Source organism: Oncorhynchus mykiss, chromosome 4, assembly GCF_057628025.1.
Source record: "Oncorhynchus mykiss isolate SJ-2025 chromosome 4, ASM5762802v1, whole genome shotgun sequence".
NCBI lineage: Eukaryota > Metazoa > Chordata > Actinopteri > Salmoniformes > Salmonidae > Oncorhynchus > Oncorhynchus mykiss.
This window is the reverse complement of record NC_143025.1, coordinates 95,766,889-95,794,884: the sequence shown is the minus strand read 5'-3', so window position 1 is coordinate 95,794,884 and position 27,996 is coordinate 95,766,889. Positions and strand designations below refer to the sequence as shown.

Genomic DNA, 27,996 nt, shown 5'->3' with positions numbered 1-27,996 from the left:
CGGCATCAACACACTCACCACCAAACGGCATCAACACACTCACCACCAAACGGCATCAACACACTCACCACCAAACGGCATCAACACACTCACCACCAAACGGCATCAACACACTCACCACCAAACGGCATCAACACACTCACCACCAAACGGCATCAACACACTCACCACCAAACGGCATCAACACCACAAACAATACAACAATGTGTGTGTCTTACCCATTCTACTAGTAGGGGTGTGTTGTGATTGATCCAGTTAATGAGTTGTGTTGTGAGTTGTGAGATGTAGATGGCAGCATCTTTAGTTCTCTCCCAGGTCTGCTCCAGTACCGGACTCAACACACGTACACACTCTGAGTAGTAGTAGGGAGTGTTGGTATCCAGCCAGCTACACGGGACAAAATGATTCCAGGTGAATTGTTATTTTGGATACAAAATGACTTCAGTCTGCACAGAGAATGTCTAAAGCCTTAAGAACACAAATGATAATGGACGTATATTTTTAAATACCTGACCGACAAGATCATTAAAGTCATTTATAAATGCGGCCCGTCCTCAGAGATATGCTGATGAGCAAACATGACTTCCCAGCTCTGGGTTAGTCAGGGGTTAGAGGTTACCTGAAGCCCTGTTGTGAGTAGAGGGTGACTTTGCTCCAGGCCTGTTGAGACACTCCCATCACCCCTGAACTGTGGAGATAGCTTGCTGTGGTGGAGTCTACACACACACACACACACAGTCAGATTGGTTAACAGTTGCATAGGAACTGTGCGTGGTGTGTGGGTGGTGTGTGGTGTGTGGGTGGTGTGTGGGTGGTGTGTGGGTGGTGTGTGGTGTGTGGGTGGTGTGTGTGATGTGTGATGTGTGTGTGATGTGTGTGTGATGTGTGTGGGTGGTGTGTGTGGGTGGTGTGTGTGGGTGGTGTGTGTGTGTGTTACCTGTGAAGGAACCACGGGATCGGATGTCGTGTGTAATGAACCCGGCAGCAAACACCAGTAAAGCCATAAAGAGTCTGGACCAGGGGAAACCTCGTCCTGACATCTTCAACTGGAGACACTACAGACAGGAGAGGACAGACAGGAGAGAGGAGAGGCAGGAGAGAGGACAGACAGGAGAGAGGAGAGGCAGGAGAGAGGACAGGCAGGAGAGGAGGGGGTAGGGGGATGCGAGGTAGGGTGGGGGAAGCGAGGTAGGGTGGGAGAAGCGAGGTAGGGTGGGAGAAGCGAGGTAGGGTGGGGGAAGCGAGGTAGGGTGGGGGAAGCGAGGTAGGGTGGGGGAAGCGAGGTAGGGTGGGGGAAGCGAGGTAGGGTGGGGGAAGCGAGGTAGGGTGGGGGAAGCGAGGTAGGGTGGGGGAAGCGAGGTAGGGTGGGGGAAGCGAGGTAGGGTGGGGGAAGCGAGGTAGGGTGGGGGAAGCGAGGTAGGGTGGGGGAAGCGAGGTAGGGTGGGGGAAGCGAGGTAGGGTGGGGGAAGCGAGGTAGGGTGGGGGAAGCGTGGTAGGGTGGGGGAAGCGTGGTAGGGTGGGGGAAGCGTGGTAGGGTGGGGGAAGCGTGGTAGGGTGGGGGAAGCGAGGTAGGGTGGGGGAAGCGAGGTAGGGTGGGGGAAGCGAGGTAGGGTGGGGGAAGCGAGGTAGGGTAGGGGGAAGCGAGGTAGGGTAGGGGGAAGCGAGGTAGGGTAGGGGGAAGCGAGGTAGGGTTGGGGGAAGCGAGGTAGGGTTGGGGTAGGGGGAAGCGAGGTAGGGTGGGGGTAGGGGGAAGCGAGGTAGGGTGGGGGTAGGGGGAAGCGAGGTAGGGTGGGGGTAGGGGGAAGCGAGGTAGGGTGGGGGTAGGGGGAAGCGAGGTAGGGTGGGGGTAGGGGAAGCGAGGTAGGGTGGGTGTAGGGGGAAGCGAGGTAGGAGGGTGTAGGGGGAAGCGAAGTAGGAGGGGTGTAGGGGGAAGCGAGGTAGGAGGGGTGTAGGGGGAAGCGAGGTAGGAGGGGTGTAGGGGGAAGCGAGGTAGGAGGGGTGTAGGGGGAAGCGAGGTAGGAGGGGTGTAGGGGGAAGCGAGGTAGGAGGGGTGTAGGGGGAAGCGAGGTAGGAGGGGTAGGGTGGTGGGTAGGGGGAAGCGAGGTAGGGTGGTGGGTAGGGGGAAGCGAGGTAGGGTGGTGGGTAGGGGGAAGCGAGGTAGGGTGGTGGGTAGGGGGAAGCGAGGTAGGTTGGTGGGTAGGGGGAAGCGAGGTAGGGAGGGGGTAGGGGGAAGCGAGGTAGGGTGGGGGAAGCGAGGTAGGAGGGGTAGGGGGAAGCGAGGTAGGAGGTGGGTAGGGGGAAGCGAGGTAGGGTGGGGGAAGCGAGGTAGGGTGGGGGAAGCGAGGTAGGGTGGGGGAAGCGAGGTAGGGTGGGGGAAGCGAGGTAGGGTGGGGGAAGCGAGGTAGGGTGGGGGAAGCGAGGTAGGGTGGGGGAAGCGAGGTAGGGAGGGGGTAGCGAGGTAGGGTGGTGGGTAGGGGGAAGCGAGGTAGGGTGGTGGGTGGGGGGAAGCGAGGTAGGAAGGGTAGGGGGAAGCCAGGCAGAAGAATTAGAAGGGGAGTGCTAGTCTTATTTAAATGTTTCCTAAAAGCTTTTAGCCCTTTTTAAAGGCATTCTGAAGGTTGCTGCTTTGTGATTTCTGTTTGTAAATGAAGTGTTGTATCTCACGTGACAGAGCTTGTTACAGTCCTGTAGGTCAGTAGAGTTAGCAGTGTCTCTCAGCTCCTCATTAGTCACTCTGAATGACTGGACAGTCTCCTGCAGCCAACCGCGCAACTACCAGAAACACAATAAAGCTTTATTAACAAACTACAATACAATTTCAATAAAAACCAAGTCTTATCGCTCCACTTCCAGCAGTGGAGGACAAGCAGCCCTAAACTAGTCTGCGTACCAGTCTGTTTAGCAAACGTTCCACTCCTTGTAGCCTACTTCAGGCCTTTTCTTAGCCCTGGACTAAGGTCCTATGGTGTCATTTGCCAAAGAGACATATTTTATATTTGAAGATTGAAAAAATACAATTCTGTTATTAATGCCTTAGAGATCAGAGGATTTGGTCCTGATTCGATAAACCCTCACAGCTATCCTCCAAATATTGGAACAATTCTTTCTTCATAGATCACATTGTTGTCTGGTTGCTAAGCAACCATTTGTTTGTCCAGATGAAACTAGTCCCAGTGGGAATATGTGATAAAGACGTCTTTTACTGGTTGAAATTTGGTCGGGACGTCATATAACCAGACCACATCCAGATTAAGAAGTATTCTTCATGACGTGTTTTTGACTTCATGAAAAAGTATATTTATTTTGGTTTATATCTGGTTTATGGTTGAAATCTCATTCTCCTCTGGTCCCCTGAATACTGTTTATCATTCTCCTCTGGTCCCCTGAATGCTGTTTATCATTCTCCTCTGGTCCCCTGAATGCTGTTTATCATTCTCCTCTGGTCCCCTGAATACTGTTTATCATTCTCCTCTGGTCCCCTGAATACTGTTTATCATTCTCCTCTGGACTACTGCCTTGGCAGGAACTAATGGGAATCCATAATAAATACAAATCCCTAAATTCACTGTAGTATGAAACAGTCCCTGAAACAGTCCCTGCCCCAGTCCCTGCCCCAGTCCCTGCCTCATGACCTGGCTCTAACTAGCTGGATATATAATATGCTACAGTGTTCACAATGAACTGGCTCTAACTAGCTGGATATATAATATGCTACAGTGTTCACAATGAACTGGCTCTTACTGGCTGGATATATAATATGCTACAGCGTTCACAATGAACTGGCTCTAACTAGCTGGATATATAATATGCTACAGTGTTCACAATGAACTGGCTCTAACTAGCTGGATATATAATATGCTACAGTGTTCACAATGAACTGGCTCTTACTGGCTGGATATATAATATGCTACAGTGTTCACAATGAACTGGCTCTAACTAGCTGGATATATAATATGCTACAGTGTTCACAATGAACTGGCTCTAACTAGCTGGATATATAATATGCTACAGTGTTCACAATGAACTGGCTCTTACTGGCTGGATATATAATATGCTACAGTGTTCACAATGAACTGGCTCTAACTAGCTGGATATATAATATGCTACAGTGTTCACAATGAACTGGCTCTAACTAGCTGGATATATAATATGCTACAGTGTTCACAATGAACTGGCTCTTACTGACTGGATATATAATATGCTACAGTGTTCACAATGAACTGGCTCTTACTGACTGGATATATAATATGCTACAGTGTTCACAATGAACTGGCTCTTACTGGCTGGATATATAATATGCTACAGCGTTCACAATGAACTGGCTCTTACTAGCTGGATATATAATATGCTACAGTGTTCACAATGAACTGGCTCTTACTGACTGGATATATAATATGCTACAGTGTTCACAATGAACTGGCTCTTACTGGCTGGATATATAATATGCTACAGTGTTCACAATGAACTGGCTCTTACTGGCTGGATATATAATATGCTACAGTGTTCACAATGAACTGGCTCTTACTGGCTGGATATATAATATGCTACAGTGTTCACAATGAACTGGCTCTTACTGGCTGGATATATAATATGCTACAGTGTTCACAATGAACTGGCTCTTACTGGATATATAATATGCTACAGTGTTCACAATGAACTGGCTCTTACTGGCTGGATATATAATATGCTACAGTGTTCACAATGAACTGGCTCTTACTGGCTGGATATATAATATGCTACAGTGTTCACAATGAACTGGCTCTTACTGGCTGGATATATAATATGCTACAGTGTTCACAATGAACTGGCTCTTACTGGCTGGATATATAATATGCTACAGTGTTCACAATGACCTGGCTCTTACTGGCTGGATATATAATATGCTACAGTGTTCACAATGAACTGGCTCTTACTGGATATATAATATGCTACAGTGTTCACAATGAACTGGCTCTTACTGGCTGGATATATAATATGCTACAGTGTTCACAATGAACTGGCTCTTACTAGCTGGATATATAATATGCTACAGTGTTCACCATGAACTGGCTCTAACTAGCTGGATATATAATATGCTACAGTGTTCACAATGAACTGGCTCTTACTGGCTGGATATATAATATGCTACAGTGTTCACAATGAACTGGCTCTAACTAGCTGGATATATAATATGCTACAGTGTTCACAATGAACTGGCTCTTACTGGCTGGATATATAATATGCTACAGTGTTCACCATGAACTGGCTCTTACTGGCTGGATATATAATATGCTACAGTGTTCACAATGACCTGGCTCTTACTGGCTGGATATATAATATGCTACAGTGTTCACAATGAACTGGCTCTTACTGGCTGGATATATAATATGCTACAGTGTTCACAATGAACTGGCTCTTACTGGATATATAATATGCTACAGTGTTCACAATGAACTGGCTCTTACTGGCTGGATATATAATATGCTACAGTGTTCACAATGAACTGGCTCTTACTGGCTGGATATATAATATGCTACAGTGTTCACCATGAACTGGCTCTAACTAGCTGGATATATAATATGCTACAGTGTTCACAATGAACTGGCTCTTACTGGCTGGATATATAATATGCTACAGTGTTCACAATGACCTGGCTCTTACTGGATATATAATATGCTACAGTGTTCACAATGAACTGGCTCTTACTGGATATATAATATGCTACAGTGTTCACAATGAACTGGCTCTTACTGGCTGGATATATAATATGCTACAGTGTTCACAATGAACTGGCTCTTACTGACTGGATATATAATATGCTACAGTGTTCACAATGAACTGGCTCTAACTAGCTGGATATATAATATGCTACAGTGTTCACAATGAACTGGCTCTTACTGGCTGGATATATAATATGCTACAGTGTTCACAATGAACTGGCTCTAACTAGCTGGATATATAATATGCTACAGTGTTCACAATGAACTGGCTCTTACTGGATATATAATATGCTACAGTGTTCACAATGAACTGGCTCTAACTAGCTGGATATATAATATGCTACAGTGTTCACAATGACCTGGCTCTTACTGGATATATAATATGCTACAGTGTTCACAATGAACTGGCTCTTACTGGCTGGATATATAATATGCTACAGTGTTCACAATGAACTGGCTCTTACTGGCTGGATATATAATATGCTACAGTGTTCACAATGAACTGGCTCTTACTGGCTGGATATATAATATGCTACAGTGTTCACAATGAACTGGCTCTTACTGACTGGATATATAATATGCTACAGTGTTCACAATGAACTGGCTCTAACTAGCTGGATATATAATATGCTACAGTGTTCACAATGACCTGGCTCTTACTGGCTGGATATATAATATGCTACAGTGTTCACAATGAACTGGCTCTTACTGGCTGGATATATAATATGCTACAGTGTTCACAATGACCTGGCTCTTACTGGATATATAATATGCTACAGTGTTCACAATGAACTGGCTCTTACTGGATATATAATATGCTACAGTGTTCACAATGAACTGGCTCTTACTGGCTGGATATATAATATGCTACAGTGTTCACAATGAACTGGCTCTTACTGACTGGATATATAATATGCTACAGTGTTCACAATGAACTGGCTCTAACTAGCTGGATATATAATATGCTACAGTGTTCACAATGAACTGGCTCTTACTGGCTGGATATATAATATGCTACAGTGTTCACAATGAACTGGCTCTTACTGGCTGGATATATAATATGCTACAGTGTTCACAATGAACTGGCTCTTACTGGATATATAATATGCTACAGTGTTCACAATGAACTGGCTCTTACTGGCTGGATATATAATATGCTACAGTGTTCACAATGAACTGGCTCTTACTGGATATATAATATGCTACAGTGTTCACAATGAACTGGCTCTTACTGGATATATAATATGCTACAGTGTTCACAATGAACTGGCTCTTACTGGCTGGATATATAATATGCTACAGTGTTCACAATGAACTGGCTCTTACTGACTGGATATATAATATGCTACAGTGTTCACAATGAACTGGCTCTAACTAGCTGGATATATAATATGCTACAGTGTTCACAATGAACTGGCTCTTACTGGCTGGATATATAATATGCTACAGTGTTCACAATGAACTGGCTCTTACTGGCTGGATATATAATATGCTACAGTGTTCACAATGAACTGGCTCTTACTGGCTGGATATATAATATGTTACAGTGTTCACAATGAACTGGCTCTTACTGGCTGGATATATAATATGCTACAGTGTTCACAATGAACTGGCTCTTACTGGCTGGATATATAATATGCTACAGTGTTCACAATGAACTGGCTCTTACTGGCTGGATATATAATATGCTACAGTGTTCACAATGACCTGGCTCTTACTGGCTGGATATATAATATGCTACAGTGTTCACAATGAACTGGCTCTTACTGGCTGGATATATAATATGCTACAGTGTTCACAATGAACTGGCTCTTACTGGCTGGATATATAATATGTTACAGTGTTCACAATGACCTGGCTCTTACTGGATATATAATATGCTACAGTGTTCACAATGAACTGGCTCTTACTGGATATATAATATGCTACAGTGTTCACAATGAACTGGCTCTTACTGGCTGGATATATAATATGCTACAGTGTTCACAATGAACTGGCTCTAACTAGCTGGATATATAATATGCTACAGTGTTCACAATGACCTGGCTCTTACTGGATATATAATATGCTACAGTGTTCACAATGAACTGGCTCTTACTGGATATATAATATGCTACAGTGTTCACAATGAACTGGCTCTTACTGGCTGGATATATAATATGCTACAGTGTTCACAATGAACTGGCTCTTACTGGCTGGATATATAATATGCTACAGTGTTCACAATGACCTGGCTCTTACTGGCTGGATATATAATATGCTACAGTGTTCACAATGAACTGGCTCTTACTGGCTGGATATATAATATGCTACAGTGTTCACAATGAACTGGCTCTTACTGGCTGGATATATAATATGCTACAGTGTTCACAATGAACTGGCTCTTACTAGCTGGATATATAATATGCTACAGTGTTCACAATGAACTGGCTCTTACTGGCTGGATATATAATATGCTACAGTGTTCACAATGAACTGGCTCTTACTGGCTGGATATATAATATGCTACAGTGTTCACAATGACCTGGCTCTTACTGGCTGGATATATAATATGCTACAGTGTTCACAATGAACTGGCTCTTACTGGCTGGATATATAATATGCTACAGTGTTCACAATGAACTGGCTCTTACTGGCTGGATATATAATATGTTACAGTGTTCACAATGAACTGGCTCTTACTGGCTGGATATATAATATGCTACAGTGTTCACAATGAACTGGCTCTTACTGGCTGGATATATAATATGCTACAGCGTTCACAATGAACTGGCTCTTACTGGCTGGATATATAATATGCTACAGTGTTCACAATGAACTGGCTCTTACTGGCTGGATATATAATATGTTACAGTGTTCACAATGAACTGGCTCTTACTGGCTGGATATATAATATGCTACAGTGTTCACAATGAACTGGCTCTTACTGGCTGGATATATAATATGCTACAGCGTTCACAATGAACTGGCTCTTACTGGCTGGATATATAATATTCTACAGTGTTCACAATGAACTGGCTCTTACTGGCTGGATATATAATATGTTACAGTGTTCACAATGAACTGGCTCTTACTGGCTGGATATATAATATGCTACAGTGTTCACAATGAACTGGCTCTTACTGGCTGGATATATAATATGCTACAGCGTTCACAATGAACTGGCTCTAACTAGCTGGATATATAATATGCTACAGTGTTCACAATGAACTGGCTCTAACTAGCTGGATATATAATATGCTACAGTGTTCACAATGAACTGGCTCTTACTGGCTGGATATATAATATGCTACAGTGTTCACCATGAACTGGCTCTTACTGGCTGGATATATAATATGCTACAGTGTTCACAATGAACTGGCTCTTACTGGCTGGATATATAATATGCTACAGCGTTCACAATGAACTGGCTCTTACTGGCTGGATATATAATATGTTACAGTGTTCACAATGAACTGGCTCTTACTGGCTGGATATATAATATGCTACAGCGTTCACAATGAACTGGCTCTTACTGGCTGGATATATAATATGTTACAGTGTTCACAATGAACTGGCTCTTACTGGCTGGATATATAATATGCTACAGTGTTCACAATGAACTGGCTCTTACTGGCTGGATATATAATATGCTACAGTGTTCACAATGACCTGGCTCTTACTGGCTGGATATATAATATGCTACAGCGTTCACAATGAACTGGCTCTTACTGGATATATAATATGCTACAGTGTTCACAATGAACTGGCTCTTACTGGCTGGATATATAATATGCTACAGTGTTCACAATGAACTGGCTCTTACTGACTGGATATATAATATGCTACAGTGTTCACAATGACCTGGCTCTTACTGGCTGGATATATAATATGCTACAGTGTTCACAATGAACTGGCTCTTACTGGATATATAATATGCTACAGTGTTCACAATGAACTGGCTCTTACTGGCTGGATATATAATATGCTACAGTGTTCACAATGAACTGGCTCTTACTGGATATATAATATGCTACAGTGTTCACAATGACCTGGCTCTTACTGGCTGGATATATAATATGCTACAGTGTTCACAATGAACTGGCTCTTACTGGCTGGATATATAATATGCTACAGTGTTCACAATGACCTGGCTCTTACTGGCTGGATATATAATATGCTACAGCGTTCACAATGAACTGGCTCTTACTGGATATATAATATGCTACAGTGTTCACAATGAACTGGCTCTTACTGGCTGGATATATAATATGCTACAGTGTTCACAATGACCTGGCTCTTACTGGCTGGATATATAATATGCTACAGTGTTCACCATGAACTGGCTCTAACTAGCTGGATATATAATATGCTACAGTGTTCACAATGAACTGGCTCTTACTGGCTGGATATATAATATGCTACAGTGTTCACAATGAACTGGCTCTTACTGGCTGGATATATAATATGCTACAGTGTTCACAATGAACTGGCTCTTACTGGCTGGATATATAATATGCTACAGTGTTCACAATGAACTGGCTCTTACTGGCTGGATATATAATATGCTACAGTGTTCACAATGAACTGGCTCTTACTGGCTGGATATATAATATGCTACAGTGTTCACAATGACCTGGCTCTTACTGGCTGGATATATAATATGCTACAGTGTTCACAATGAACTGGCTCTTACTGGCTGGATATATAATATGCTACAGCGTTCACAATGAACTGGCTCTTACTGGATATATAATATGCTACAGTGTTCACAATGAACTGGCTCTTACTGGCTGGATATATAATATGCTACAGTGTTCACAATGAACTGGCTCTTACTGGCTGGATATATAATATGCTACAGTGTTCACAATGAACTGGCTCTAACTAGCTGGATATATAATATGCTACAGTGTTCACAATGAACTGGCTCTTACTGGCTGGATATATAATATGCTACAGCGTTCACAATGAACTGGCTCTTACTGGCTGGATATATAATATGCTACAGTGTTCACAATGAACTGGCTCTTACTGGCTGGATATATAATATGCTACAGTGTTCACAATGAACTGGCTCTTACTGGCTGGATATATAATATGCTACAGTGTTCACAATGAACTGGCTCTAACTGGCTGGATATATAATATGCTACAGTGTTCACAATGAACTGGCTCTTACTGGCTGGATATATAATATGCTACAGTGTTCACAATGAACTGGCTCTTACTGGCTGGATATATAATATGCTACAGTGTTCACCATGAACTGGCTCTTACTGGCTGGATATATAATATGCTACAGTGTTCACAATGAACTGGCTCTTACTGGCTGGATATATAATATGCTACAGTGTTCACAATGAACTGGCTCTTACTGGCTGGATATATAATATGCTACAGTGTTCACAATGAACTGGCTCTTACTGGCTGGATATATAATATGCTACAGTGTTCACCATGAACTGGCTCTTACTGGCTGGATATATAATATGCTACAGTGTTCACAATGAACTGGCTCTTACTGGCTGGATATATAATATGCTACAGTGTTCACCATGAACTGGCTCTTACTGGCTGGATATATAATATGCTACAGTGTTCACAATGAACTGGCTCTTACTGGCTGGATATATAATATGCTACAGTGTTCACAATGAACTGGCTCTTACTGGATATATAATATGCTACAGTGTTCACAATGAACTGGCTCTTACTGGCTGGATATATAATATGCTACAGTGTTCACAATGAACTGGCTCTTACTGGCTGGATATATAATATGCTACAGCGTTCACAATGACCTGGCTCTAACTAGCTGGATATATAATATGCTACAGTGTTCACAATGACCTGGCTCTTACTGGATATATAATATGCTACAGTGTTCACAATGAACTGGCTCTTACTGGCTGGATATATAATATGCTACAGTGTTCACAATGAACTGGCTCTTACTGGCTGGATATATAATATGCTACAGTGTTCACAATGAACTGGCTCTTACTGGCTGGATATATAATATGCTACAGTGTTCACCATGAACTGGCTCTAACTAGCTGGATATATAATATGCTACAGTGTTCACAATGAACTGGCTCTTACTGGCTGGATATATAATATGCTACAGCGTTCACAATGAACTGGCTCTAACTAGCTGGATATATAATATGCTACAGTGTTCACAATGAACTGGCTCTTACTGGCTGGATATATAATATGCTACAGTGTTCACAATGAACTGGCTCTTACTGGCTGGATATATAATATGCTACAGTGTTCACAATGAACTGGCTCTTACTGGCTGGATATATAATATGCTACAGCGTTCACAATGACCTGGCTCTTACTGGCTGGATATATAATATGCTACAGCGTTCACAATGAACTGGCTCTTACTGGCTGGATATATAATATGCTACAGTGTTCACAATGAACTGGCTCTTACTGGCTGGATATATAATATGCTACAGTGTTCACAATGAACTGGCTCTTACTGGCTGGATATATAATATGCTACAGTGTTCACAATGACCTGGCTCTTACTGGATATATAATATGCTACAGTGTTCACAATGACCTGGCTCTTACTGGCTGGATATATAATATGCTACAGTGTTCACAATGAACTGGCTCTTACTGGCTGGATATATAATATGCTACAGTGTTCACAATGAACTGGCTCTTACTGGCTGGATATATAATATGCTACAGTGTTCACAATGACCTGGCTCTTACTGGCTGGATATATAATATGCTACAGTGTTCACAATGACCTGGCTCTTACTGGATATATAATATGCTACAGTGTTCACAATGACCTGGCTCTTACTGGCTGGATATATAATATGCTACAGCGTTCACAATGAACTGGCTCTTACTGGCTGGATATATAATATGCTACAGTGTTCACAATGAACTGGCTCTAACTAGCTGGATATATAATATGCTACAGTGTTCACAATGAACTGGCTCTTACTGGCTGGATATATAATATGCTACAGTGTTCACAATGAACTGGCTCTTACTGGCTGGATATATAATATGCTACAGCGTTCACAATGAACTGGCTCTTACTGGCTGGATATATAATATGCTACAGTGTTCACAATGAACTGGCTCTTACTGGCTGGATATATAATATGCTACAGCGTTCACAATGAACTGGCTCTTACTGGCTGGATATATAATATGCTACAGCGTTCCCTGGAGGGAAGTTTGAAAGGTGAGAACTCCTTGTGTGATGTGATCCCATTGGCTGCTGGTAAAAATGCAATAAGGTGTATAATGACATGTATTCCATAAGACTGCCCAATGTTACAATGTTTACAATCTTAATGTATAAATTAACTTACGTTTTACTATTAGTCTAATGTGATTGGAGGATAGCTGAGGGTCATCGAATCGGGATCAAATTCTCTGATCTCCTCTAGTTCATTAATGATAGAATGTTGACATTTAACCACACAATGACATCACAACAATACCATGTCTGTAGTAGTAGGCAAACTGACCTGATGTAAAGGACACCACCTTCCAACTACAATTGACTGGATATGATGATGTCGACAGTAAACTGAATGTGGCCATTGTTCCCCAAGGATTAACTTAATTTCCTCCCAGCCAATCCTGAGCCAGTACACATCATTGAGATGGGACAGAGGCAGAAACCATGGTTATATTGTACCTTGGGTGGTAGGGTGTTCCAGGACTTCAGTAGATGGTTTAACAGCAGACTAGAGACAGAGAGACAGAGATTTATTATAGCACACTACTTCAGACTGGTTGCTTAAAACATGTATTCACCTGGACTGGTGTTATATATCCAGCTGTCTCCACACCCCCAGACTCTGAGCGGTGTGTGTGTTGTACCTGGACTGTGGTAAGTGTTTGGTGTAGAGCTGTCTCCACACCCCCAGACTCTGATGGTCCACAGAGAGACACTCCGTCATGGAGCTCAGCAACTAGACAGAGGAGTAAGGTATTGAACATGACACTCTCCATTAACCATACAAATTATTTGAATGATTATTTTAAAACATTTGGTGTATGTTATTTGTTGAAGACACTTTTCTAAATCTTATCAGACTGGATATATAATATGTTATAGCGTTCACAGTGACCACTCAAAACATCTGTGGCATTGTGTTGCCCTATTTGGTAGAAGTCCAAGGCCATATTTAGGCAAGAACAGATTAAAAAAGCTGAGAGAAACGACAGTCCATCATTACTTTAAGACATGAAGGTCTGGAATCTGGAACATTTCAATCTGGAAAATTTTAAGAACTTTAAGTTTCTTCCTGTGCAGTCGCAAAAATCCTCAAGTGCTATGATGAAACTGGCTCTCACCGCCACAGGAAAGGAAGACCCAGAGTTACCTCTGCTGCAGAGGATATGTTCAGTAGAGTTGCCAGCCTCAGGAATTGCAGAGTTCAAACAACAGACACATCTCAACATCAACTGTTCAGTGGAGACTGAATTGCTGCAAAGAAAACACTACCAAAAGGACACCAATAATAAAAGACCTGCTTGGGCCAAGAAACACAAGCAATGGACATTAGACCGGTGGAAATCTGTCCTTTAGTCTAATGAGACCAAATTTGAGATTTTTGGTTCCAACCGCTGTGTCTGAGATGCAGAGTAGGTGAACAGATGATCTCCGCATGTGTGGTTCCCACTGTGAAGCATGGAGGAGGTGATGTGATGGTGCTTTGCTGGTGACACTGCCAGTGGTTTATTTAGAATTCAAGGCACACTTAACCAGCATGGCTACCACAGCATTCTGCAGCGATATGTCATGCCATCTGGTTTGGGCTGAGTGGGACTGTCATTTGTTTTTCAAAAGGACAATGACCCAAAACACCTCCAGGTTGTTTAAGGGCTATTTGAGAGTGATGGAGTGCTTTATCAGATGACCTGTCCTCCACAATCACCCGACCTCAACCCAATTGAGATCGTTTGGGATGAATTGAACTGCAGAGTGAAGGAAAAGCAGCAAACAAGTGCTCAGCATATGTGGGAACTCCTTCAAGACTGTTGGAAAAGCATTCCTCATGAAACTGGTTGACAGAATGCCAAGAGTGTGCAAAGCTGTCATCAAGGCAACGGGTGGCTAATTTTAAAAATGATGGAGGCCACTGTGTTCTTCAGGACCTTCAACGCTGCAGAAATGTTTTGGAACCCTTTCCCAGATCTGTGCCTCGGCACAATCCTGTCTCGGAGCTCTACGGATAATTCCTATGACCTCATTTGTTTTACCTTTATTTAACCAGGCAAGTCAGTTAACAACAAATTCTTATTTACAATGACGGCCTAGGAACAGTGGGTTAACTGCCTGTTCTGGGGCAGAACTGATTTTTACCTTGTCAACTCTGGGATTCAATCACTGGCCAAAAACTCTAACCACTAGGCTACCTGCCACCCCAAAATGACTTGGTTTTTGTTCTGACGTGCACTGTCAACTGTGGGACCTTATATAGACAGGTGTGTCTTTCCAAATCATGTCCAATCATCAATTTAATTTACCACAGGTTGACTCCAATTAAGCTGTAGAAACCTCTCAAGGATGATCAATGGAAACAGGATGCACCTGAGATCAATTTCAAGTCTCATGGTAAATGGTCTGAATATTTATGTAAATAAGGTGTCTTTATTTTTGAATACATTTGCAAAAAATGTCTAAAAACCTGGTTTTGCTTTGTCATTGTGGGGTATTGTGATGTCATTATGGGGTATTGTGATGTCATTGTGGGGTATTGTGTGTAGATTGATGAGGGAAAAAAATGTATTTAATCAATTTTAGAATAAGGCTGTAACTTAACAAAATGTGGAAAAGGGGTCAGAATACTTCCCAGGTGCCCTGTGTATTACCTCTCTCTTCATATCTTCAGGGCAGTGGGGCGTAGCCCGGGACAGGAAGGAGGGCAGGTAGGTGTGGAGGGTCATCTCGGGCTTCGCCCCAAAAGCCAACACTTTCAGACGAGGGTACAGACGACACAGCTGCTCCTGGAGGCTACGCAGACACACACACACACAATTAAACTTTTTTTTTTAACCGAGCCCCAACTATCACTAAACATTTGGTTTTATTTCAGTGAAATGTGAAGAGAGGTAAATTGGTATGGCGTTGCCTGGGAGACGGGTGTGAGCATAGGCGCTGGAGTAACGGAGCACACATAGCAGCTGCTCACCAAAACAAATACTTTTTACCAGAAAATCATCATGATCCTTTGGGAAATTTGTCATTACAATTGACAATTACAACAGACAATTGTGTCTTGATAAAACAGCTCTGCTTGGCAAGTAGACCAAATCAGCCATCTCTTTCCATCAAATATGTATCCTGCAGAGACAAGTTACCTCTAAACATTTTCATGGTGACTTCAAACAACGGAGCGAAAAAGTGTCCAAGTCGGAGGAAAAGCATTGCTAGGATCACTGTTATTATTCCTCATACTTTTCATGATTGCTGTTTCTTCAAAATGTTTGGTCAAATACATAGCCTACTGACCTATGGTATGTTGTTCAAAAGGTCACTATTAAAAAACAAAAACAATTAACAAATAAATGGGAAATAATTGATCGTAGCCTCTAGTCCTGTAACTGCTGGCTACAGACTGGTCCCTAACGACTACTGGAGGCCTCCCAAGTGGAGCAGTGGTCTAAGAGACTACATCACTACAGACCCGGTTCCATCCCAGGCTGTATCACAGCGATCTAAGAGACTACAGCACTACAGACCCGGTTCCATCCCAGGCTGTATAACAGCGATCTAAGAGACTACAGCACTACAGACCCGGTTCCATCCCAGGCTGGATCACAGCGGTCTAAGAGACTACAGCACTACAGACCCGGTTCCATCCCAGGCTGTATCACAGCGATCTAAGAGACTACAGCACTACAGACCCGGTTCCATCCCAGGCTGGATCACAGCGGTCTAAGAGACTACAGCACTACAGACCCGGTTCCATCCCAGGCTGTATCACAGCGGTCTAAGACATGCTGCTGCTGCTGCTTTAGACTATCTCCTATTGGTGATGATAATCTACATAGTTATTCTGCTTTAGACTGTCTCCTATTGGTGATGATAATCTACATAGTTATACTGCTGCTTTAGACTGTCTCCGCTTGGTGATGATAATCTACATAGTTATTCTGCTTTAGACTGTCTCCTATTGGTGAGGATAATCTACATAGTTATACTGCTGCTTTAGACTGTCTCCTATTGGTGAGGATAATCTACATAGTTATACTGCTGCTTTAGACTGTCTCCTATTGGTGATGATAATCTACATAGTTATTCTGCTTTAGACTGTCTCCTATTGGTGATGATAATCTACATAGTTATTCTGCTTTAGACTGTCTCCTATTGGTGATGATAATCTACATAGTTATACTGCTTTAGAATGTCTCCTATTGGTGATGATAATCTACATAGTTATACTGCTGCTTTAGACTGTCTCCTATTGGTGATGATAATCTACATAGTTATTCTGCTTTAGACTGTCTCCTATTGGTGAGGATAATCTACATAGTTATACTGCTGCTTTAGACTGTCTCCTATTGGTGATGATAATCTACATAGTTATACTGCTGCTTTAGACTGTCTCCTATTGGTGATGATAATCTACATAGTTATTCTGCTTTAGACTGTCTCCTATTGGTGATGATAATCTACATAGTTATACTGCTTTAGACTGTCTCCTATTGGTGATGATAATCTACATAGTTATTCAGCTTTAGACTGTCTCCTATTGGTGAGGATAATCTACATAGTTATACTGCTGCTTTAGACTGTCTCCTATTGGTGATGATAATCTACATAGTTATTCTGCTTTAGACTGTCTCCTATTGGTGATGATAATCTACATAGTTATACTGCTTTAGACTGTCTCCTATTGGTGATGATAATCTACATAGTTATACTGCTGCTTTAGACTATCTCCTATTGGTGATGATAATCTACATAGTTATACTGCTGCTTTAGACTGTCTCCTATTGGTGATGATAATCTACATAGTTATACTGCTGCTTTAGACTGTCTCCTATTGGTGATGATAATCTACATAGTTATTCTGCTTTAGACTGTCTCCTATTGGTGATGATAATCTACATAGTTATACTGCTTTAGACTGTCTCCTTTTGGTGAGGATAATCTACATAGTTATACTGCTGCTTTAGACTGTCTCCTATTGGTGATGATAATCTACATAGTTATTCTGCTTTAGACTGTCTCCTATTGGTGATGATAATCTACATAGTTATACTGCTTTAGACTGTCTCCTATTGGTGAGGATAATCTACATAGTTATACTGCTGCTTTAGACTGTCTCCTATTGGTGATGATAATCTACATAGTTATACTGCTGCTTTAGACTGTCTCCTATTGGTGATGATAATCTACATAGTTATTCTGCTTTAGACTGTCTCCTATTGGTGAGGATAATCTACATAGTTATTCTGCTTTAGACTGTCTCCTATTGGTGATGATAATCTACATAGTTATACTGCTTTAGAATGTCTCCTATTGGTGATGATAATCTACATAGTTATACTGCTGCTTTAGACTGTCTCCTATTGGTGATGATAATCTACATAGTTATACTGCTGCTTTAGACTGTCTCCTATTGGTGATGATAATCTACATAGTTATACTGCTTTAGACTGTCTCCTATTGGTGAGGATAATCTACATAGTTATTCTGCTTTAGACTGTCTCCTATTGGTGAGGATAATCTACATAGTTATACTGCTGCTTTAGACTGTCTCCTATTGGTGATGATAATCTACATAGTTATACTGCTGCTTTAGACTGTCTCCTATTGGTGATGATAATCTACATAGTTATACTGCTGCTTTAGACTGTCTCCTATTGGTGATGATAATCTACATAGTTATACTGCTTTAGACTGTCTCCTATTGGTGATGATAATCTACATAGTTATACTGCTTTAGACTGTCTCCTATTGGTGAGGATAATCTACATAGTTATACTGCTGCTTTAGACTGTCTCCTATTGGTGATGATAATCTAAATAGTTATACTGCTTTAGACTGTCTCCTATTGGTGAGGATAATCTACATAGTTATACTGCTGCTTTAGACTGTCTCCTATTGGTGATGATAATCTACATAGTTATACTGCTGCTTTAGACTGTCTCCTATTGGTGATGATAATCTACATAGTTATTCTGCTTTAGACTGTCTCCTATTGGTGAGGATAATCTACATAGTTATTCTGCTTTAGACTGTCTCCTATTGGTGATGATAATCTACATAGTTATACTGCTTTAGAATGTCTCCTATTGGTGATGATAATCTACATAGTTATACTGCTGCTTTAGACTGTCTCCTATTGGTGATGATAATCTACATAGTTATACTGCTGCTTTAGACTGTCTCCTATTGGTGATGATAATCTACATAGTTATACTGCTTTAGACTGTCTCCTATTGGTGATGATAATCTACATAGTTAAACTGCTTTAGAATGTCTCCTATTGGTGATGATAATCTACATAGTTATACTGCTTTAGACTGTCTCCTATTGGTGATGATAATCTACATAGTTAAGCTGCTTTAGAATGTCTCCTATTGGTGATGATAATCTACATAGTTATTCTGCTTTAGACTGTCTCCTATTGGTGATGATAATCTACATAGTTATTCTGCTTTAGACTGTCTCCTATTGGTGATGATAATCTACATAGTTATACTGCTGCTTTAGACTGTCTCCTATTGGTGATGATAATCTACATAGTTATTCTGCTTTAGACTGCCTCCTATTGGTGATGATAATCTACATAGTTACGCTGCATAGTTATTCTGCTTTAGACTGTCTCCTAGGGGCATTCAGACAGTCAGGCGTCTATGTGTGTTACCTGGGTGACAGGGCATTCAGACAATCAGGCATCTATGTGTGTTACCTGGGTGACAGGGCATTCAGACAGTCAGGCGTCTATGTGTGTGTGTTACCAGGGTGACAGGGCATTCAGACAGTCAGGCATCTATGTGTGTTACCTGGGTGACAGGGCATTCAGACAGTCAGGCGTCTATGTGTGTGTGTTACCAGGGTGACAGGGCATTCAGACAGTCAGGCATCTATGTGTGTTACCTGGGTGACAGGGCATTCAGACAGTCAGGCGTCTATGTGTGTTACCTGGGTGACAGGGCATTCAGACAGTCAGGCGTCTATGTGTGTTACCTGGGTGACAGGGCATTCAGACAGTCAGGCATCTGTGTGTTACCTGGGTGACAGGGCATTCAGACAGTCAGGCGTCTATGTGTGTGTGTTACCAGGGTGACAGGGCATTCAGACAGTCAGGCGTCTATGTGTGTGTGTTACCAGGGTGACAGGGCATTCAGACAGTCAGGCGTCTATGTGTGTTACCTGGGTGACAGGGCATTCAGACAGTCAGGCATCTATGTGTGTTACCTGGGTGACAGGGCATTCAGACAGTCAGGCGTCTATGTGTGTGTGTTACCAGGGTGACAGGGCATTCAGACAGTCAGGCATCTATGTGTGTTACCTGGGTGACAGGGCATTCAGACAGTCAGGCGTCTATGTGTGTGTGTTACCAGGGTGACAGGGCATTCAGACAATCAGGCATCTATGTGTGTTACCTGGGTGACAGGGCATTCAGACAGTCAGGCGTCTATGTGTGTGTGTTACCAGGGTGACAGGGCATTCAGACAGTCAGGCATCTATGTGTGTTACCTGGGTGACAGGGCATTCAGACAGTCAGGCATCTATGTGTGTTACCTGGGTGACAGGGCATTCAGACAGTCAGGCGTCCATGTGTGTTACCTGGGTGACAGGGCATTCAGACAGTCAGGCGTCTATGTGTGTTACCTGGGTGACAGGGCATTCAGACAGTCAGGCATCTATGTGTGCGTTACCTTGGTGACAGGGCATTCAGACAGTCAGGCGTCTTGTGTGCGTTACCTTGGTGACAGGGCATTCTTTGGCATGTAGGCGAAGTCCAGCAGAGGGAAGAAGTCTTTAGGTCCCATTACCCCAAAACCTTTAGTCAGGTTAACATGGAGCCTGGAGAACACAAAAACAGCATTTTACAAAAACAAAGTACAGTGTAATATTGAAGTTCAACCCAGCCACACCTCCAACTGTCCCCTATCGACCCCTTAACCCTATGACCCTTAAACATTTGTTGAGCTCAGATGATCAATATGGTAACAGCTCCACTCTGCCCTCTGATGGGCTTGGTAGATGGAAGTTTAACCATTATTGCCTCTGCCAATACAAATCTCCACACGTGCATAGGGTGTCGGGTCCATTGGGGATTGGGCCCTTGTCTATACTACAGCAGCAGTCTCCCCAGGTAGGGTAGGGGTTAGAGGTCAGGTATTTACAGCAGCAGTCTCCCCAGGTAGGGTAGGGGTTAGAGGTCAGGTATTTACAGCAGCAGTCTCCCCAGATAGGGTAGGGGTTAGAGGTCAGGTGTTTACAGCAGCAGTCTCCCCAGGTAGGGTAGGGGTTAGAGGTCAGGTATTTACAGCAGCAGTCTCCCCAGGTAGGGTAGGGGTTAGAGGTCAGGTATTTACAGCAGCAGTCTCCCCAGGTAGGGTAGGGGTTAGAGGTCAGGTATTTACAGCAGCAGTCTCGCCGGGTAGGGTAGGGGTTAGAGCTCAGGTATTTACAGCAGCAGTCTCTCTGGGTAGGGGTTAGAGCTCAGGTATTTACAGCAGCAGTCTCTTCAGGTAGGGTAGGGGTTAGAGGTCAGGTACTTACAGCAGCAGTCTCCCCAGGTAGGGTAGGGGTTAGAGGTCAGGTACTTACAGCAGCAGTCTCTCCGGGTAGGGGTTACAGGTCAGGTATTTACAGCAGCAGTCTCTCCGGGTAGGGGTTAAAGGTCAGGTATTTACAGCAGCAGTCTCTCCGGGTAGGGTAGGGGTAAGAGCTCAGGTATTTACAGCAGCAGTCTCTCCGGGTAGGGGTTAGAGGTCAGGTATTTACAGCAGCAGTCTCTTCAGGTAGGGTAGGGGTTAGAGGTCAGGTACTTACAGCAGCAGTCTCCCCAGGTAGGGTAGGGGTTAGAGGTCAGGTACTTACAGCAGCAGTCTCTCCGGGTAGGGGTTAGAGCTCAGGTATTTACAGCAGCAGTCTCTCTGGGTAGGGGTTAGAGCTCAGGTATTTACAGCAGCAGTCTCTTCAGGTAGGGTAGGGGTTAGAGGTCAGGTATTTACAGCAGCAGTCTCTCTGGGTAGGGGTTAGAGCTCAGGTATTTACAGCAGCAGTCTCTCCGGGTAGGGTAGGGGTTAGAGCTCAGGTATTTACAGCAGCAGTCTCTCTGGGTAGGGGTTAGAGCTCAGGTATTTACAGCAGCAGTCTCCCCAGGTAGGGTAGGGGTTAGAGGTCAGGTACTTACAGCAGTAGTCTCTCCAAGTATGCGATGGCGTAGGACGACAGGGCCTTCACCCCCAGGACTGGCAGCATGATACCCAGCCATACTGCAACACACACAGTTAATCCTTAAGGTGAGAAGATTGTTGCCTACAGCTCAGCGTTCAAACACCATAGTGCCCGTATAGCTCATCATTAAGCTAAGGACTCTGGGACTAAACACATCCTTCTGAAACTGGATCCTGGACACCCTGACAGGCCGCCCCCAGGTGGTAAGGGTAGGCAACACCACATCCGCCACACTGATCCTCAACACAGGGGCCCCTCAGGAGTGTGTGCTCAGTCCCCTTCTGTACTCCCTGTTCACTCATGACTGCATGGCCACACATGACTCCAACACAATCATTAAGTTTGCTGACTACAACAGTGGTAGGCCTGATCACCGACAACGATTTGACAGCCTATAGGGAGGTTGTCACTGCCAGGACAACAACTTCTCCCTCAATGTGAGCAAGACAAAGGAGATGATTGTGGACTAAAGGTAAAGGACCCCCATTAACATCAACGGGGCTGCAGTGGAGCTTCAAGTTCCTTGGTGTCCACATCATAAACAAACTATCATGGTCCAAACACACCAAGACACAGTCGTGAAGAGGGCACGACAAAACCTATTCAAATCAAATCAAAATCAAATCAAATCAAATGTATTTATAAAGCCCTTCGTACATCAGCTGATATCTCAAAGTGCTGTACAGAAACCCAGCCTAAAACCCCAAAACAGCAAGCAATGCAGGTGTAGAAGCACGGTGGCTAGGAAAAACTCCCTAGAAAGGCCAAAACCTAGGAAGAAACCTAGAGCGGAACCAGGCTATGTGGGGTGGCCAGTCCTCTTCTGGCTGTGCCGGGTGGAGATTATAACAAAACATGGTCAAGATGTTCAAATGTTCATAAATGACCAACATGGTCGAATAATAATAAGGCAGAATAGTTGAAACTGGAGCAGCAGCACAGCCAGGTGGACTGGGGACAGCAATTCCCCCTCAGGATCCCCAAAAAGTTCTACAGCTGCACCATCGAGAGCATCCTGACCAGTTGCATAATTTATTGTATTAACTAGGCAAGTCAGTTAAGAACAAATTATTTTTTACAATGACTGCCTACCCCAGCCAAACCCTAACGACGCTGGGCCAATTGTGCGCCGCCCTATGGGACTCCCAATCACAGCCGGTTGTCATACACCCTGGAATTGAACCAGGGTCTGTAGTGACGCCTCTAGCATTGAGATGCAGTGCCTTAGACCGCAGCGCCACTCGGGATCCCCATCATTGCCAGGTATGGCAACACTTCGGCATCTGAAAGTAAGGGTAAGGGGAAAGGGGGGGGATGCCTAGTCATTTGTACAACTGAATTAAGTTTAGGACAAGTTTAACCCAACCCCTCTGAATCAGAGTTGCGGAGGGCTGCCTTAAATCGACATTCATGTCTTCGGCACCCGGGGAACAGTGAGTTAACTTCCTTGCTCAGGGGCAGAATGACTTTAGTCTTCTCAGCTCGGGGATTCGATCCAGCAACCTTTCACGGTTACTGGCCCAACGCTAACCACTAGGCTACCTGCAGAGGGTACTGCGTACAACCCAGTACGTCACTGGGGCCAAACTTCCTGACATCCAGGACCTATATACACAAGGCGGTTTCAGAGGAAGGCTCCAAAAATTGTGGGGGGGATGTGTTGTTCCTACCCTCACCATCTGGGGGCGGCCCGTCAGGAAGTCTAGAATCCAGTTGCGGAGGGAGGTGTTTAGTCCCAGAGCCCTTAGCTTAGTGATGAGCTTTGAGGGCACTATGGTGTTGAATGCTGAGCTGTAGTCAATGAATAGCATTCTCACATAGATGTTAGTTTTGTCTAGGTGGGAAAGAGCAGGGAGAAATGCGATTGACATTGCGTCATCTGTGGATTGGTTGGGGCGGAATGCGAATTTGGAATGGGTCTTGGGTTTCCGACATAGTGTTGATGTGAGCCATGACCAGCCTTTCAAAGCACTTCATGGCTATAGACGTGAGTGCTTACGGGTCTGTAATCATTTAGGCTGGTTAACTTCGCTTTCTTGGGCCCAGGGGCTATAGTGGTCTGTTTGAAACATGTAGACATTACAGACTCGGTCAGGGAGAGGTTGAAAATGTCAGTGACGACACTTGCCAGTTGGTCCGCGCATGCTTTGAGTGCACGTCCTGGTAATCCGTAGGGCCCTGCGGCTTTGTGAATGTTGACCTGTTTAAAAAAGGTCTTGCTCACACCAGCTATGGAGAGCGTGATCACACAGTCGTCCGGAACAGCTGGTGCTCTCATGCATGCTTTAGTGTTGCTTGCCCTGAAGACATTGAGCTCATCTGGTAGGCTCGCGTCACTGGGCAGCTCACGGCTGGGTTTCCCTTTGTAGTCCTTAATATTTTTCAAGCCTTGCCACATCCGACGAGCATCAGAGCCGCTTTGCCTGTTTGATGGTTCATCGGAGGACATAGCGGGATTTCTTATAAACGTCCGGATTAGTGTCTCGCTCCGTGAAAGCGGCTGCTCTAGCCTTTTGCTCGGTGCAGATGTCTGTAATCCATGGCTTCTGGTTGGGAAATGTCCCCACAGTGACCGTACGTACAATGTTGTCGATACACTTACTGATGAAACCGGTGACTGAAGTGGTATACTCAACAACATTGGATGAATCCCAGAACATATTCCAGTCTGTGCTGCAAAACAGTCCTGTAGCGTAGCATCTGCGTCATCTGACCACTTCCGTATTGAGCGCATCACTGGTACTTCCTGCTTTAGTTTTTGCTTGTAATCAGGAGGATAGAATTACCGTCAGATTCGCCAAATGGAAGGCAAGCTTTATATGTGTCTCTGTGTGGAGTAAAGGTGGTCTAGAGTTTTTTGTCTCCTCTGGTTGCACGTGACATGTTGGTAGAAATGAGGTAAAACGGATTTAAGTTTGACTGAGATTGCCAGCATCCGTTTGTGGTTGCAAATAGACGGCTATGAATAATATAGATGAGATCTCTCTTGGTAGATTGTGTGGTCTGCCGCTTATCATGAGGTACTCTACTTCAGGCAAGCAATACCTCGAGACTTCTTTAATATTAGACATCGCATACCAGCAGTTATTGACAAACAGATACAACCTGCACCTCTTCTTACCAGACAGAGCTGCTCTGTCCTGCCGATGCACGGAGAAGCCAGCCAGCTCTAGGTTATCCATGTTGTCGTTCAGCCACGTCTCGGTGAAACATATATTACAGTTTAATGTCCCGTTGGTAGGGAAGTCTTAAATCATAGATCATCCGGTTTATTTTCCAACAATTGCATGTTGTCCAATAATACAGACGGTAGTGGTGGTTAACCTACTTGTCGGCTAATTCTTACAAGGCACCGCGACCTCCTCCCCCTTTAACGCTGATTTGGGCCTTCTCTTGACAAAGCAGTATATCCTTCGCGTCGGACTCATTAAAGAAAAGTCCAGTTTGACGTGAGTAATCCAGAAGCTCTTTTCGGTCATAAGAGACAGTAGCAGCAACATTATGTACATAATGAGTTCAAAATAATGTGGGAAAAAAACAGGCAAAATGGCACAGTTGGTAAAACCGCAGCCATCCCCCTCCAGCACCATTATTATCATCTTGTAAGTAAGGTCTCCCTCCACCTGTTGTATTCGCTGCATGAGACAAATAACATTTGATATGAGACACCTTAGATTGAATCCTGGCCTGGGTGTGTACATGTGCAGTGTGTGTGTCACCTCGTAGCCCCTGGCTGAGGTCGTAGTAGCCAGCTTGTCCCAGAGACCACATGATTGTCAGACACTTGACCGGACGGTTCTGAACTGACCGCAACAACTCCAGATACTAGAAAAAGAGCGAGCGAGAGAGGATAGAGGATAGACATTGTATATAACTTAGTGTAACCATCATCCATGTATGTTTAGCCATTCTTTTAATAAATCGTATTTAATTAAACATTGACTGAAGATTCCAAAACAGCAGCAGCAGTAGTACTGTTGTACCTGTATCCATGGTTCCCCTATACAACATAAGTAGTGTTGTACCTGTATCCATGGTTCCCCAATACAACAGATTGGGGAACCATGGATACAGGTACAACACTACTTATGTTGTATAGGGGAACCATGGATACAGGTACAACACTACTGCTGTTGTATTGGGGAACCATGGATACAGGTACAACAGTACTACTGCTGTTGTATTGGGGAACCATGGATACAGGTACAACACCTACTACTACTACTACTGTTGTATTGGGGAACCATGGATACAGGTACAACACTACTGATGTTGTATTGGGGAACCATGGATACAGGTACAACACCTACTACTACGGTTGCAGTAGTGTTGTACCTGTATCCATGGTTCCCCAATACAACAGCAGTAGTACTGTTGTACCTGTATCCATGGTTCCCCAATACAACAGCAGTAGTGTTGTATCTCTATACATGATTATGTGTACTAATATTACTACCACTGATATGAACTGGATTTCTGTGGTAATATCTACTAATTGTCTACTAATTGTAGTGCATGCCAATAAAGCAATCTGTATTTGAGCGAGGGGGGGGGGCATTTGATTGGTCAGTATGAGACCAATCAGAGCACACAAAATGTAATATTTTCTTAATATCAGACACACACACACAGGGCACTGGGATGGATGGACACTCACGTCAGGAAGGTTCTGTGTAGCCATTCTGGGCTTGTCTTGAAGGATGGCCTGGATACACACCCGGTAACCATGGAGAGGCTCTCCTACAGAGACAGGAGAGTCAGCTTTAAGTTGACTGTATACCCTACTAGCGGTCGACCGATTAATCGGAATGGCAGATTAATTAGCACAGATTTTTTTTCTTTCTACATTTTTTTCTTTCTACATTCTTTCTACACTTTCTTTATTTAACTAGGCAAGTCAGTTAAGAACACATTCTTATTTTCAATGACGGCCTAGGAACGTTCTGCCTCAGATTTTTATCCTTGTCAGCTTGGGGGATCCAATCTTGCAACCTTACAGTTAACTAGTCCAACGCTCTAACCACCTGATTACATTGCACTCCACGAGGAGACTGCCTGTTACGCGAATGCAGTAAGCAAAGGTAAGTTGCTAGCTAGCATTAAACTTATCTTATAAAAAACAATCAACGACTGTCGTTGCTCCAATGTGTACTTAACCATAAACATCAATGCCTTTCTTAAAATCAATACACAGGAGTATATATTTTTAAACCTGCATATTTAGCTAAAAGAAATCCAGGTTAGCAGGTAATATTAACCAGGTGAAATTGTGTCACTTCTCTTGCATTCATTGCACGCAGAGTCAGGGTATATGCAGCAGTTTGGGCCGCCTGGCTCGTTGCCAACTAATTTGCCAGAATTTTACGTAATTATGAGATAACATTAAAGGTTGTGCAATGTAACAGGAATATTTAGACTCATGGATGCCCTCTGTTAGATAAAATACAGAACGGAATAAACGTTTTGTTCTCGAGGTGATAGTTTCCGGATTTGACCTAAGGCTCGTATTTCTGTGTGTTTATAGTTAAGTCTATGATTTGATATTTGATAGAGCAGTCTTAGGGGTGGTAGGCAGCAGCAGGCTCGTAATAGTCAAAGGTATATGGTTTAGAGAGAAATAGTCAACGCATTATAATTCCTGTAATAACTTGCGGCTGAACTTGAAAGGGGTTCCTTCATTATTTTACCGTTCATGTCTTCCATAGAGAATGTCTTGATCTACTTCCAATAAGGTCTGTGTTTCGTGCAGGTTAGGGTGCAGGTTTAAACCACCTCTGTTCATGTCTTCCATAGATAATGTCTTGATCTACTTCAAATAAGGTCTGTGTTTCGTTCAGGCTTAAACCACCTCTGTTCATGTCTTCCATAGAGAATGTCTTGATCTACTTCCAA

General features: G+C 43.4%; 1 protein-coding gene across 14 annotated transcripts in view; it reads right to left on the bottom strand.

The window, feature by feature from the left end:
- Positions 1–27,996, bottom strand: part of tmem214 (transmembrane protein 214) — a 69,703-nt gene that overhangs the window by 9,250 nt on the left and 32,457 nt on the right. For 13 of the 14 annotated variants that reach the window (XR_016495523.1, XR_016495522.1, XR_016495519.1 and 10 more), the window contains exons 5-15: positions 26,762–26,844; positions 25,824–25,929; positions 22,061–22,142; positions 20,620–20,721; positions 15,549–15,690; positions 13,551–13,642; positions 13,366–13,414; positions 2,665–2,772; positions 938–1,055; positions 620–716; positions 219–387 (exon numbers count right to left, since the gene is read on the bottom strand). Coding sequence is in view for 2 of the 14 variants with exons in the window: in XM_090233361.1 (XP_090089487.1) it covers positions 219–387; positions 620–716; positions 938–1,055; positions 2,665–2,772; positions 13,366–13,414; positions 13,551–13,642; positions 15,549–15,690; positions 20,620–20,721; positions 22,061–22,142; positions 25,824–25,929; positions 26,762–26,844 (1,148 nt within the window). In the remaining 12 variants the exon portion in view is untranslated. Of the gene's footprint in view, positions 1–218; positions 388–619; positions 717–937; positions 1,056–2,664; positions 2,773–13,365; positions 13,415–13,550; positions 13,643–15,548; positions 15,691–20,573; positions 20,722–22,060; positions 22,143–25,823; positions 25,930–26,761; positions 26,845–27,996 lie in introns of all 14 variants that reach the window. The other variant, XM_090233363.1, reaches the window with a different exon arrangement.